This window comes from Rhinoraja longicauda, chromosome 19 (assembly GCF_053455715.1).
Source record: "Rhinoraja longicauda isolate Sanriku21f chromosome 19, sRhiLon1.1, whole genome shotgun sequence".
Lineage (NCBI taxonomy): Eukaryota > Metazoa > Chordata > Chondrichthyes > Rajiformes > Arhynchobatidae > Rhinoraja > Rhinoraja longicauda.
In genome coordinates, this window is record NC_135971.1 from 17,552,762 (window position 1) to 17,565,802 (window position 13,041).

General features: G+C 53.4%; 2 protein-coding genes across 2 annotated transcripts in view; one reads left to right on the plus strand and one right to left on the minus strand.

Moving 5' to 3' along the window:
- Positions 1-13,041, minus strand: part of LOC144602868 (pre-mRNA-splicing factor ATP-dependent RNA helicase DHX16-like) — a 783,352-nt gene that overhangs the window by 642,139 nt on the left and 128,172 nt on the right. The gene's annotated exons all lie outside the window — the stretch shown is intronic.
- On the plus strand, positions 782-7,337 carry LOC144602545 (mediator of DNA damage checkpoint protein 1-like). The gene is made up of 4 exons (XM_078415674.1): positions 782-826; positions 2,581-2,706; positions 4,781-4,891; positions 7,019-7,337. Exons 1-4 carry the CDS (start codon positions 782-784, stop codon positions 7,268-7,270), a joined length of 534 nt encoding a protein of 177 aa, XP_078271800.1. The 3' UTR covers positions 7,271-7,337.

The window sequence follows — 13,041 nt, forward strand, 5'->3', positions numbered from 1 at the left end:
GGCCTTTCAGCCGACCGAGTCCACGCCGACCATTGGTCACCCATACACTAGTTCCATATCATCCCAGTTTTGCATCCTGCTCACCAGCACTATCCTACACACGAGGGGCAATTTTCAGAAGCCAGTTAACCTTCACACCCGCACGTCTTTTGGGAAGTGGGAGGAAACCGGGGCACCCGGAGAAAACCCGCGCGGGTCACAGGGAGAACGTGCAAATTCCACGTTCAGCAGACAGCAACTGTAGTCAGGATTGAACCTGGGTCTCTGGCGCTGTGAGGCAGCAACTCGATCTCTGGGCCACCATGTCAGTGTGGAAACACACACACACGCACACACACACACACACACACACACACACACACACACGCACGCACACACACACACACACACACACACACACACACACAAACACAAACACACACACACACACACACACACACGCTGCTGGAATAACTCAGCGGGTCAGACAACATCTTTCGAGAACCTGGATAGGTGGCGTCCCCTGGTGGGGAGGACAGTGCGAGTACGATGTGATCGGTGGTGCTTCGAAGGGCCTGTTTCCACGCTGTGTCTCTAAAGTCTGAAGAACTCCAAAGACGTTCAGGTATGTAGGTTAATTGACTGGGTAAATGTAAATGTAAAAATTGTCCCTAGTGGGTGTTGGATAGTGTTAATGTGCGGGGATCACTGTGCGGTGCGGACTTGGTGGGCCGAAAAGGCCTGTTTCCGCGCTGTATCTGAAAAATGAAAATAAATAATATAACCATCCTGACCGTACAAGATGAAAGCAGAGTTCCATGCTTTTGAAATGCAATGTACCAAGCAGGTGATGATAATCCCAAGTTAACTATACAATCTGACCTCCATCTGCATAATTACAAACTATAAAACAATAAGAAGCACAGCTACTTTTTTCTTGTCGTATGTTGGAGTGTTGGAAGGAACACTAGTTTAGGTGCAGGAGTAGGCCATTCTGCCCTTCGACTGAGGGAGAAGAGGGTGGGGAAATTAAAGATAAGGAAGGGTGACGTGTGAAAACGAGAGATCAAAGGGGCAGCCCAAGGCAAATATAGAATGGAGCATTATTAGCTGGGGAAGGTGTCAATGAGGCATACAAAGATAACATTTAATCAGGATGACAGTAAGGCTGTTCGGAGAACTAGGGTTGGGGAGGGATGGAGAGAGAGGGAAAGCAAGCGTTACTTGAGGTTGGAGAAGTCAATGTTCATACCGCTGGGGTGTAAGCTGCCCAAGCGAAAAATTAGGTGCTGTTCCCCCAATTGGCGCTGGGCCTCACTCCGGCAATGGAGGAGGCCCAGGACGGACAGGTCAGTGTGGGAATGAGAGGGGGAGTTAAAGTGTTTAGGAAACCAGGAAAGATACCGCCTGTCCCGCTGAGTTACCCCAGCGTTTTTGGTGTCTATCATATATCATATCATATATATACAGCGCGGAAACAGGCCTTTTTGGCCATCTTCGGTGTAAAGCTGAATCTGCAGTTCCTACTTCCAGAAGTACAATTGAATCATTGGTTTTGATGCTGTAAACATCCACTGTTCGGAAATGGGTTTGTTTCGTTTAGCTGAGAGCTACAGTGCAGATACAAGCCCTTCGGCCCATCGAGTCCGCGCTGCCCTGGCACATTAACACAATGCCCACGCACACAGGGGACAATTTACACATACCAAGTACACAAACCCAAGCCAGTTAAACAACAAACCGGCACGTCGTTGGAATGTGGGAGGAAACCGAAGATCTCGGAGGAAACCGACGCAGGAGAACGTACCAAACTCGTACGGACATGACCTGTAGTCGGGATCGAACCCGGGTCTCCAGCGCTGTCAGGATGCAACTCTACCGCTGCGCCCCCTGGCGATGCTGTTGATATTTTGCAGGTTTTAAAGTCTATGGTCACCATTGCCACTGCACAACACATCTCTGCAAGTCCACAGGATATTCATTCCACGCATCATCCTATCTGAAAGAGCCCCCTTTAATTCTGAGGCTGTGTCCTCCGGTCCTGGACTCCCCCACCAGTGGAAACGTCCTCCCTGCATGCACGGTTAATGTAGCTGCACAGTGCTCGCTTTGGTTTGGAAAGAACTGCAGATGCCGGTATAAATCGAAGGTAGACACAAAATGCTGGAGTAACTCAGCGGGTAGGCAGCATCTCGGGAGAAAAATAGAAGCATAGAAAACAGAAAATAGGTGCAGGAGGAGGCCATTTGGCCCTTCGAGCCAGCACCGCCATTCATTGTGATCATGGCTGATCATCCACAATCAGTAACCCGTGCCTGCCTTCTCCCCATATCCCCTGACTCCGCTAGCCCCTAGAGCTCTATCTACCTCTCGGTGGAGAGAAGGAATGGGTGACGTTTCAGGTCTTCAGACTGAAGAAGGGTCTCGACCCGAGACGTCACCCGTTCCTTCTCCCCCCCGAGATGCTGCCGGAGCCGCTGGGTTAACCCGGTATTTTGTGTCTACCTGTCGCGACTGTCTTTGGTTAGTCGTGTGTGCCGGGCTTGTCTGTGATTTTGTGTGTCTCGCTTGCCGTTGGGGCTCTCGCCGGGCACGGAGCAGAGCGGGAGGAACCGCTACTACCTGTCACCTCGTAGCTTCCTGCTCGATGACCGCGAGCAAGAGCGCAACTTCAACTTCAGCATCCGCGACTCCATTCAGAAGGCCAAGGAGCAGAGGCTGTTACAGGTGAGCGATCTCGGCCTGGCCGTCGGCACTTTGTCCCTCACACTTACCGAGGAGGTGCAGTTAAATGAGTTGTATGCAGTTCAGTACAGGGGTCACTCGGGCACGGCGGTGCAGCGGTAGAGTTGCTGCCTTACAGCGCTTGCAGCGCCAGAAACCCGGGTTCGATCCCGACTACGGACACTGTCTGTACGGAGTTTGTACGCTCTCCCCGTGACCGTCGGTTTTCTCAAAGATCTTCGGTTTCAATAGACAATAGGTGCAGGAGGAGGCCATTCGGCCCTTCGAGCCAGTGCCGCCATTCAATGTGATCATGGCTGATCATTCTCAATCAGTACCCCGTTCCTGCCTTCTCCCCATATCCCCTGATTCTGCTATCCTTAAGAGCTCTATCCAGCTCTCTCTTGAATGCATTCAGAGAATAGGCCTCCACTGCCTTCTGAGGCAGAGAATTCCACAGATCCACAACTCTGACTGAAAATGTTTTTCCTCATCTCAGTTCTAAATGGCCTACGCCTTATTCTTAAACTGTGGCCCCTTGTTCTGGACTCCCCCAACATTGGGAACATGTTTCCTGCCTCTAACGTGCCCAACCCCTTAATAATCTTATACGTTTCGATAATATCCCCTTCTTCCTTCTAAATTCCAGTGTGTACAAGCCCAGTCACTCCAGTCTTTCAACATATGACAGTCCCGCCATTCTGGGAATTAACCTAGTAAACCTACGCTGCACCCCCTCAATAGCAAGAATATCCTTCCTCAAATTTGGAGACCAAAACTGCACACGGTACTCCAGGTGCGGACTCACCAGGGCCCGGTACATCTGTAGAAGGACCTCTTTGCTCCTATACTCAACTCCTCTTGTTATGAAGGCCAACATTCCATTGGCTTTCTTCACTGCCTGCTGTACCTGCATGCTTCCTTTCAGTGACTGATGCACTAGGATCTCGTTGTACGTCCCCTGTTCCTAACTTGACACCATTCAGATAATACTCTGCCTTCCTATTCTCACCACCAAAGTGAATAACCTCACACTTATCCACATTAAACTGCATCTGCCATGCATCCGCCCACTCACACAACCTGTCCAAGTCACCCTGCAACCTGATAGCATCTTCCTCACAGTTCACACTGCCACCCAGCTTTGTATCATCTGCAGATTTGTTAATGGTACTTTTAATCCCTTCATCCAAGTCATTAATTCCTCCCACATTCCAAAGACGTACAGGTTTGCAGGTAGACACAAAATGCTGGAGTAACTCAGCGGGTCAGGCAGCATCTCGGGAGAGAAGGAACGGGCGACGTTTCGGGTCGAGACACTTCTTCAGTCTGACGACCCGAAACGTCACCCATTCCTTCTCTCCCGAGATGCTGCCTGACCCGCTGAGTTACTCCAGCAATTTGTGTCTACAAATGAATTGATAGTCCGGCTTAAAACATGGTCGGAGAGCAGTAGGAATCACAGAGAGAACATGCAAACTCCGTACAGCCAGCACCCGTTGTTTAATATGAACCCGAGTCTCTGCCGCTGTGAGGCAGCAAATCCAACGCTGTGCCACCGTGCCGCCCGATGGCTAGAGATGGGTGGGAGTCAAATGCAAGCAGATGGCGCTGGTGTAGATGGGCATCTTAGCTTAGAGATACAGCACGGAAACAGGCCCACTGTCCACTCCGACCAGCGATCCCTGCAGATGAACACGAACCGACACACACTGGGGACAATTTACAAATTTACCAACGCCAATTAACCTACAAACCGGCACGTCTTTGGAGTGTGGGAGGAGACCGGTGCACCCGTAGAAAACCCACGCAGGTCACGGAGAGAAGGTGCAAACTCCATGGTCAGGATCGAACCTGGGTCCCTGGCGCTGTGGTGCAGCAACTCCACCCGTGCCCCCCCCCCTCCACCCCCGGCCAGCATGGACAATTTGGGCCGAAGGGCCTGCTTTCCTGCTGCGCGACTCTCCGGCTAATATCTCGACCAGCCCGCTGATAGTGTTTTCCAGCGTTGGAACTGTGCTTTTGAGACCTGTTTCCCGCAAGCAGGCGCTCATTGGTGTCTCCCTCATCCCGCCAGGATTATCGGATCCACGTAACGCCGGGAGTGCAGCCAGACCCCGGCCAGATGGCGACCATCCTTCGGTGTAGCGGAGCCATGGTGCTACCCAACATGCCCAGAGCCAACAAGGTGAGATACATGTTGGGGCCACACAGAACTTCTTCACCCAGAAAAAACTTCTTCACCCAGAGAGTTGTGAATTTGTGGAATTCTCTGCCGCAGAGGGCAGTGGAGGCCGATTCACTGGATGAATTTAAAAGAGAGTTATATAGAGCTCTAGGGGCTAGCGGAATCAAGGGATATGGGGGGAAGGCAGGCACGGGTTACTGATTGTGGATGATCAGCCATGATCACAATAGACAATAGCTGCAGGAGGAGGCCATTCGGCCCTTCGAGCCAGCACCGCCATTCAATGAGATCATGGCTGGTCATTCTCAAACAGTACCCCGTTCCTGCCTTCTCCCCATACCCCCTGACTCCGCTATCCTTAAGAGCTCTATCTAGCTCTCTCTTGAATGCATTCAGAGACTTGGCCTCCACTGCCTTCTGAGGCAGAGAATTCCAGAGATTCACAACTCTCTGACTGAAAAAGTTTTTCCTCATCTCCGTTCTAAATGGCCTACCCCTTATTCTTAAACTGTGGCCCCTGGTTCTGGACTCCCCCAACATTGGGAACATGTTTCCTGGCTCTAACATGTCCAACCCCTTAATAATCTTATATGTTTCGATAAGATCGATAAAGAATTCGGTGCTGGCTCGAAGGGCCAAACGACCTCCTGCACCTATTTTCTATGTTTTCATGGTCGCTGCGTGGGCCTTGCTCCAAGTAAACTCCACGCTTTGAGGCCTGCTGCTTCCACAGTGCTTTATTTGTTACACTTGCAACTGCACGGTGAAATTTCTTTTGCATAAATTACACATGCGGGCACCGCCATTTTTGCCGCTATAATTCAAAGTCCAAAGTCCGGTCGATGTTCCCTGGTTCACCCTCCCACTGGCCCCTGCTCCTCGCCCCCGTTGTCTCCACCCCCCCCCCCCCCCCGGGCCCGCCGACCAACAAGCCTTCACTGTGCATCGCCCCCTGTCCTTCATAAGTGATTGGAGCAGAATCAGGCCATTCGGCCCATCAAGCTCACTCCGCCCAGCAATCGTGGCTGATCTATCTCTCCCTCCAGACCCCATTCTCCTGCCTTCTCCCCATAACCCCCGACACCTGTACTCATCAATAATCTATCTACCTCTGCCTGAAAAATGTCCACTGACTTGGCCACCACAGCCTTCTGTGGCAATGAATTCCACAGATTCACCACCCTCTGACTAAAGAAGTCCATCCTCATCTCCTTCCTGAAGGAACGTCGTTTGATTGTGAAGCTGTGCCCGTCTGGTCCTAGACTCTCCCACTAGGACGGCACGGCGGCGCAGCGGTACAGCTACTGCCTCACAGCGCCAGAGACCCGGGTGCCGTCTGTACGGAGTTTGTACCTTCTCCCCGTGACCTGCGTGGGTTTTCTCCGAGACCTTCGGTTTCCTCCCACACTCCAAAGACGTGCAGGTTTGTAGGTTAATTGGCTTGGCGTAAGTGTATACTGTAAAATTGTGCCTTGTGTGTGTGTGTAGGATGGTGTTAATGTGCGGGGATCGCTGGTCGGCAGGGACTTAGTGGGCCAAAGGACTTGTTTCCGCGCTGCATCTTTAAACTAATCTAGTGGAAACATCAAGGGTCTCGACCCGAAACATCACCCATTCCTTCTATCCAGAGATGCTGCCTATCCCGCTGAGTTTAGTTTAGATTACTTTTTAGTTTAGGTTAGAGATGCAGCGTAGAAACAGGCCCTTCGGCCCACCGGGTCCGCGCCGACCAGCGATCCCCGCACACTAACACTATCCTACACCCACTAACGACAATGTTTACATTTACCAAGCCAATTAACCTACAAACCTGCACGTCTTTGGAGTGTGGGAGGAAACCGAAGATCTCGGAGAAAACCCACGCTGGTCACGGGGAGGACGTACAAACTCCGTGCAGACGGCGCCCGTAGTCGGGATGGAACCCGGGTCTCCGGCGGTGCATTCGCTGTAAGGCGGCAACTCTACCGCTGCGCCACCCAACTGGTTACTCCAGCACTTTGTGTATCTAGTGGAGACGTCCTCTCCACATCCACTCCATCCAGGGCTGGTGCCGGGGCGGGAGGGGCGTCCAGATGGTGATGTGGGTGTGATTCTAACGCTGTGTTTTGCCGTCTGGGGATGGGGCAGGAGAAGACGCTGGTGATTTCGTGCGCGGGCGACCTCCCCAAGTGCAAAGCTGCCCTCAACGCCAACATCCCGGTGGTGGACGTGGAGTTTGCCTTGACGGGCATCCTGCAGCAGGCCGTGGACCTGGGCAAATATCGGCTGGGCAGCGATGAGGCGGTCTCCCACAGCAAGCCGCAGGGCAAAGGGAGAAGCATGCGGTCTCTAGCAACGGGCTCGTCGCCAGTACCCGGGGGCAAGAGGAAGAAACGGTGACCGTCTCCGACCCCCCCCCCCCCTCACGGGCATCTGACAACGCTGTAAATACACCCTGTAATTTAACAACCAGTTTTAGACACTTTTCTCATTAAAGTGAAGAAAATGTAGCATCTTGGCGTTTTTAATTGTATGTTGTGGAAAGGCCACGGAGTGATACAGTGTGGAAAAAGGCCCTTCGGCCCAACTTGCCCACACCGGCCAACATGTCCCAGCTACACGAGTCCCACCTGGGTAGCACGTTGGAGTTGCTGCCTCACAGCGAATGCAGCGCCGGAGACCCGGGTTCGATCCCGACTACAGGTGCTGTCTGTACGGAGTTTGTACGTTCTCCCCGTGACCTGCGTGGGTTTTCTCCAAGATCTTCGGTTTCCTCCCACTCTCCAAATACGTACAGGAATGTAGGTTAATTGGCTTGCTAGATGTAAAAATTGTCCCTAGTGGGTGTACGATAGTGTTAATGTGCGGGGATTGCTGGTCGGCGCGGACCCGGTGGGACGAAAGGGCCTGTTTCCGCGCGGTATCTAAACTAAACTAAACTAAAAAAACTGCCTGCATTTGGTCCATATCCATCCAAACCTGTCCAATCCATGTACCTGTCTGACTGTTTCTTAAACATTGAGATAGTCCCGGCCTCAACTACCTCCTCTGGCAGCTTGTTCCATAAACCCACCATCCTTTGTGTGAAAAGGTTACCCCTGCCTCAGATTCCTATTAAATCGTTTCCCCTTCATCTTGATCCTTTGTCCTCTGGTCCTCGATTCATCTGCTCTGGGCAAGAGACTCTCTGCATCTGCCCGATCTATTCCTCTCATAATTTTGTACACATCAGGTGACCTCCCACCCCTGCTGGGATACAACACGGAAACAGGCCCTTCGGCCCATCTTGCCCATGTTGGCCATCCACACGAGCTCCACCTGCCGGTGTTTTCTCCATCTGTAGGAAGGAACTGCAGATGCTGGTTTAAACCGAAGAGAGACTCAAAAAGCTGGGGTAACACAGCAGGACGGGAGGCAGGAGGTAGTTTGTTCCTGGACTACAGCCAAAACGGTACACGATAGCGTGACAATTTTAGGCCCACCTCACAGTCTAATGGAAGAAGTTTCATTGAAATCGGTGTTATATTTTTTAAGTTCACATTTTAAAGTTTAAATCTATCTCCTAGGGAGGGAGGGAGGAGGGGGAAGAGGGAGGATACGGGTTAGGGGGATGGAATGGGGGGAGTGGGGGGAGGGGAGGAAGGTGGGGGGAAGGGAGGTATAAGCGGGTGGAGTGGGGGGTGAGGGGAGAGGAGAGTGGGGGGAGGGGGGAATGGGAGGGGGAGTGGGCGTTGGGAGAGGAGAGTGAGTGGAGTGGAGGAGAGGGGGGAGTGAGGGGGAGCAGAGTGGGGGGGAGAGGAAAGTGGGGGGGGGAGGTGAGGGGAGAGGAGAGCGAGGGGAGGGGGGAATGGGGAGAGAGGAGGAGGAGAGGGGGAGGTTCGTTGGAAGGGGAGGGGGGAAAGGAGGGGAGAGGAGAGTAGGGGGAGAGGAGAGTGAGGGGAGGCGGGAATGGGGAGAGGGGAGGAGGAGAGGGGGAGGTTCGTTGGAAGGGGATGGGGGAAAGGAGGAGAGTAGGGGAGGGGGAGATGGGAGGGGGAGTGGGGGAGGAGAGGGTGCTGCATCAATGCAGGAGAGGTTTGGGCCCAATGGGTCCACTTGGTCCAGCATCTCTTTAAACCACATGTGTCAAACTCATTGTCACTGGTCGAATATCTTTTAAGTTACAGACATTTTTAACTTTCAAACTCTCATTTCTAAACACACATTTTTGCCAAGTGCTGTGCGTCTGACGTCACCACGCACGGCCTCTCCTCACTCGCACAAACAAGATGGACGCCGTTAGCGGAGCCGCCCGCCCGCAATCACCGCCCTCACTCTCCCACACCCGGGGGACATTCCCGAGCAGGAGGGAGATGGTCCGACTGATGGTCCTCATCCTTCCCTTCCGTCCCTTCAACCCACGGGCACGGCGTCCTCGAGTCCCCCCTTCCACCGATGGCGCGTCGACGAGGACCGCTGCCTCCGACGGCCCGTCGCGACTTCAGACTGCGCGCCTCTCTCCTCTCGCCTCTCTACCCTCCCGACGCTCCCAGACCGGCCCCGCCCGACTCGAGTAGTCGCACCTCCGCTGCCCGACTCCAGTAGTCCGGGGCTCCCTCCTCCGTGCCCGCTCGGTAAGTGCCATTCGCCGCCAACGGCTCCACGGAGGGGAGGGGAGTGGACGAGGGGAGGGGGCCGAGTGGGGGGAGGGAAGAGTGGGTGGAGGAGAGAATGGGATTATGGGGGGGGGGGGGTGGGGGGAGGAGAGAGTGGGGGAAAGGGGGTGGTGGGGAAAGGGGGGGGGAGAGTGAGAGTGGGTGAGTGGGAGTAGGAGGAGAGTGGGACTGGGGAGGGGGACAGCGGGGGTGGTGGGGGAAAGAGAGTGGGGGTGGGGGGAAGGGGAACAGTGGGGGTCAGGGAAGAGGGGAGAGTGGGGGGGAGGGAGTGGGGAGGAGAAGAGAATGGGGGTGGGAGGGAGAGTGGGACTGGGGCGAGGGTGGTGGTGGGGGGAAGAGAGTGGGGAAGGGGGAACGGAACAGTGGGGGTCAGGGAAGAGTGGTGGGGAAGCAAAGGGGGAGAAGGGGACAGTGAGAGTGAAAGGGGGAGGAGGGGGTGGAGGATGGAGGGGGTGGGGAGGAGGGAGGGGTGAGGGAGGAGGGGGGAGAGGGGGTGGTGGTGGGGGGAGGGGTGGTAGTGGGGGGAAGAGAGAGTGGGGGTGGGTGGGAAGTGGGACTGTGAGTGTCAGGGAAAAGAGGAGGGGGGGAGTGGGGGATGGAGGGAAATGTGGGTGATGGGGAAGGGGACAGTGAGAGTGAAAGGAGGGGGAGGGTGGGCGGAGGAGAGAGGGAGTGTGGGGGGAAGGGGTGGTGGTGGGGGGAAGAGAGTGGAGGGAAGGGGGACAGTGGGGGATAGTGGGGGGAGGGGGACGGTGAGAATGCAGGTGGGGCGAGTGGGTGGAGGGGAGGGGAGGGGTGGGAGGAGGGTGAGGGGAGGAGAGAGTGGGGGAGGCGGGCGTGGGTGAGGAGGGGTGGAGGAGAGAGTGGGGCTGGGGATAGTGAGAGTGGGGCTGGGGGAGGAGAGAATGGGGGGTGGGGGAGGAGAGAGTGGTGGAATGGGGGGTGGAATGGGGGGTGGAGGAGAGTGCGAGTGGGGGTGGGAGGGAGAGTGCTACTGGGGAGGAGGGAAGAGTAGGGGTGGGGATGAGGGGTGGGGGGAAGGGGAAATTAGGGGTGGGGGGGAGGAGGGGGTGTTGGTGGGGGATGAGAGAGTGGGGGTGGGGGGAGAAGGGGGACAGTGGGGGTCAGGGAAGATGGGAGAGTGGGGGGTAGAGAGAGGAGGGATAAGGGGGATTGAGTAGGGGGTTGAGGGTGCTACACCAATACAGGAGAGGCTTTGGGTCCAAGCCTCCTCGGTCACACCCTCTCACCTTCCCTGTACCGCCTTTAATTGCGCTCCCCCTCCACTGGAGGAGCACGGCACCACAGTGAAGGAGAAAGAAGATGGCCGCTGGCAGGATGGTGTCAGAGGCTCCCTCTCCCCCTTCCCTTCCTCACCCACCCCTCCCCTCTCCCCCTCTCCACCTCCCCTCCTCCCCCCCCCCCCCCCCCATTGAGATTCTTTTTTTTATTTTTAAGAGACAATTTATTTTAAAGAAAAAACGCGATTTCCCCAGGTCGCAATGGAAACCCTACGAGGAACGGGGCCAATTTGTCAATGTGCTTACATATATTTTAACATTTATGTTAATGCATGTACAATATTTGTTCATTTCAATAAATAATAATCAAATGCAGGCAGTTATTTAATGTTGATGTGGCCTGGGTGAAAATGAGTTTGACACCCCTGCTCTAAACCTTCACATGGGTCCAGGTATCTTGTTATAGTACCTGCTTCATCTACCACCTCTGGCAGCTTGTTCATCATTAGCATTCTTTACCACTCCATCTACTTGCGTTACCTGCTTCAGCAAGACTTGGACTTAAACTGAACATTCCTCTGTACATCAATGGCGTCAAGCGTCTAATAAATGGGATACCAACTCAGGAAAGAGGTGAGAAGAAACATAATGGCAAAGCAAACCGATACCTCACAGAGCAAACTGGCCACATGTAATAAAAAGGAAGTGCAGGTGCTGGTTTGTACCAAATATAAGCACAGTGTGCTGGAGTAGCTCAGCAAGTCAGGCAGCATCTCTGGAGGAGTGTCGGGAGGAACTGCAGATGCTGGTTTAAACTGAAGATGGACACAAAAAGCTGGGTGAACTCAGCGGGAGAGGCAGCATCTCTGGAGAGAAGGAATGGGTGACGTTTCGGATGGAGACCCTTCGTCATTCCTTCTTTCCAGAGATGCTGCCTGTCCCGCTGAGTTAACCTCTGTGAAAATCAGAATTAAAGGGTGCTCTTTTACAAAGGAGGTGAGGAGGAACGTCTTGAGCCAGAGGGTAGTTAATCTGTGGAACTCATTGCCACAGCGGGCTATGGAGGCAGTCAGTTGGCATTTTAAAGACAGAATCTTGATTAGAAAGAGTTATGGGGAGATGGCAGGAGAATGAAATTAGGAGGCCGAGAATCAGCCATGATTGAACGGCGGAGCGGACTCGATGGGCCGAATGGCCTACTTCTACTCCTGTGACTTGTGAAACTTGATAAAGCTGTTCCATTGCTGCTTTGAAGATGTGCAAAGTGTTTAGTACCAGGTGATAGAATGGATGAATGGATGAATAAGTTTATTGGCCAAGTATGTGCATATACAAGGAATGTGCCTTTAAACATAGAAAATAGGTGCAGGAGGAGGCCATTCGGCCATTCGAGCCAGCACCGCCATTTATTGTGATCATGGCTGATCGTCCACAATCAATACCCCGTTCCTGCCTTCTCCCCATGTCCTTGATTCCACTAGCCCCCCTAGAGCTCTATCCAGCTCTCTCTTAAATCCATCCAGTGATTATTTTTGAATATTCTGTGGAACAATAACTTTGTTATTGTCGGTCTGAAACTCTCTACTCCCTATTCCTTCCCACCTTTTTCACAATGGACTTTATAACATTGATTTGTCTATAGTAGGAGTTTTTTAGGAATACAACGGTTGTGTTACTGCAGAACCACCTGTATTAAGCTACACATGGTGGATACAGGAAACAAGGCGCAAGGGTGAAGATCATCGGGGTCTTATTGAATGGAGAAGCAGGCTTGAGAATGGCCGAATGGCCTCCTCCTATCTCTCATGTGCCCCTGCCACATTGCGACCCAGAAGCCGTCGTTGGCACAAAATGCTGGAGCGAAACGGTGGCTCAGCGGTAGACTTGTTGCCTTACAGCACCAGACACCTGGGTTCGATCCTGACTACGGGTGCTGTTTGTATGGAGTTTGTACGTTCTCCCCGTGGACTGGGTGGGTTTTCTTCGGTGCTCTAGTTTCCTCCCACACTCGAAAGACGTACAGGTTTGGAGGTTAATTGGCTTGGTAAAATTGTAAATTGTCTCCAGTGTGTGTAGTGTACGGGATCGCTGGTCGGCAGGGAATTGGTGGGCTGAAGGGCCTGTTTCCGCGCTGCATCTCTAGACGAAACTCAGCGGGTCAGGCAGGATCTCGGGAGGTGCTCCGCTCACAAATGACAACACAAACATACAGTTAACAATTAAGAATAAAGCATAAACACATCAAAACAATAAGGATACAACATTACGGTCTAAA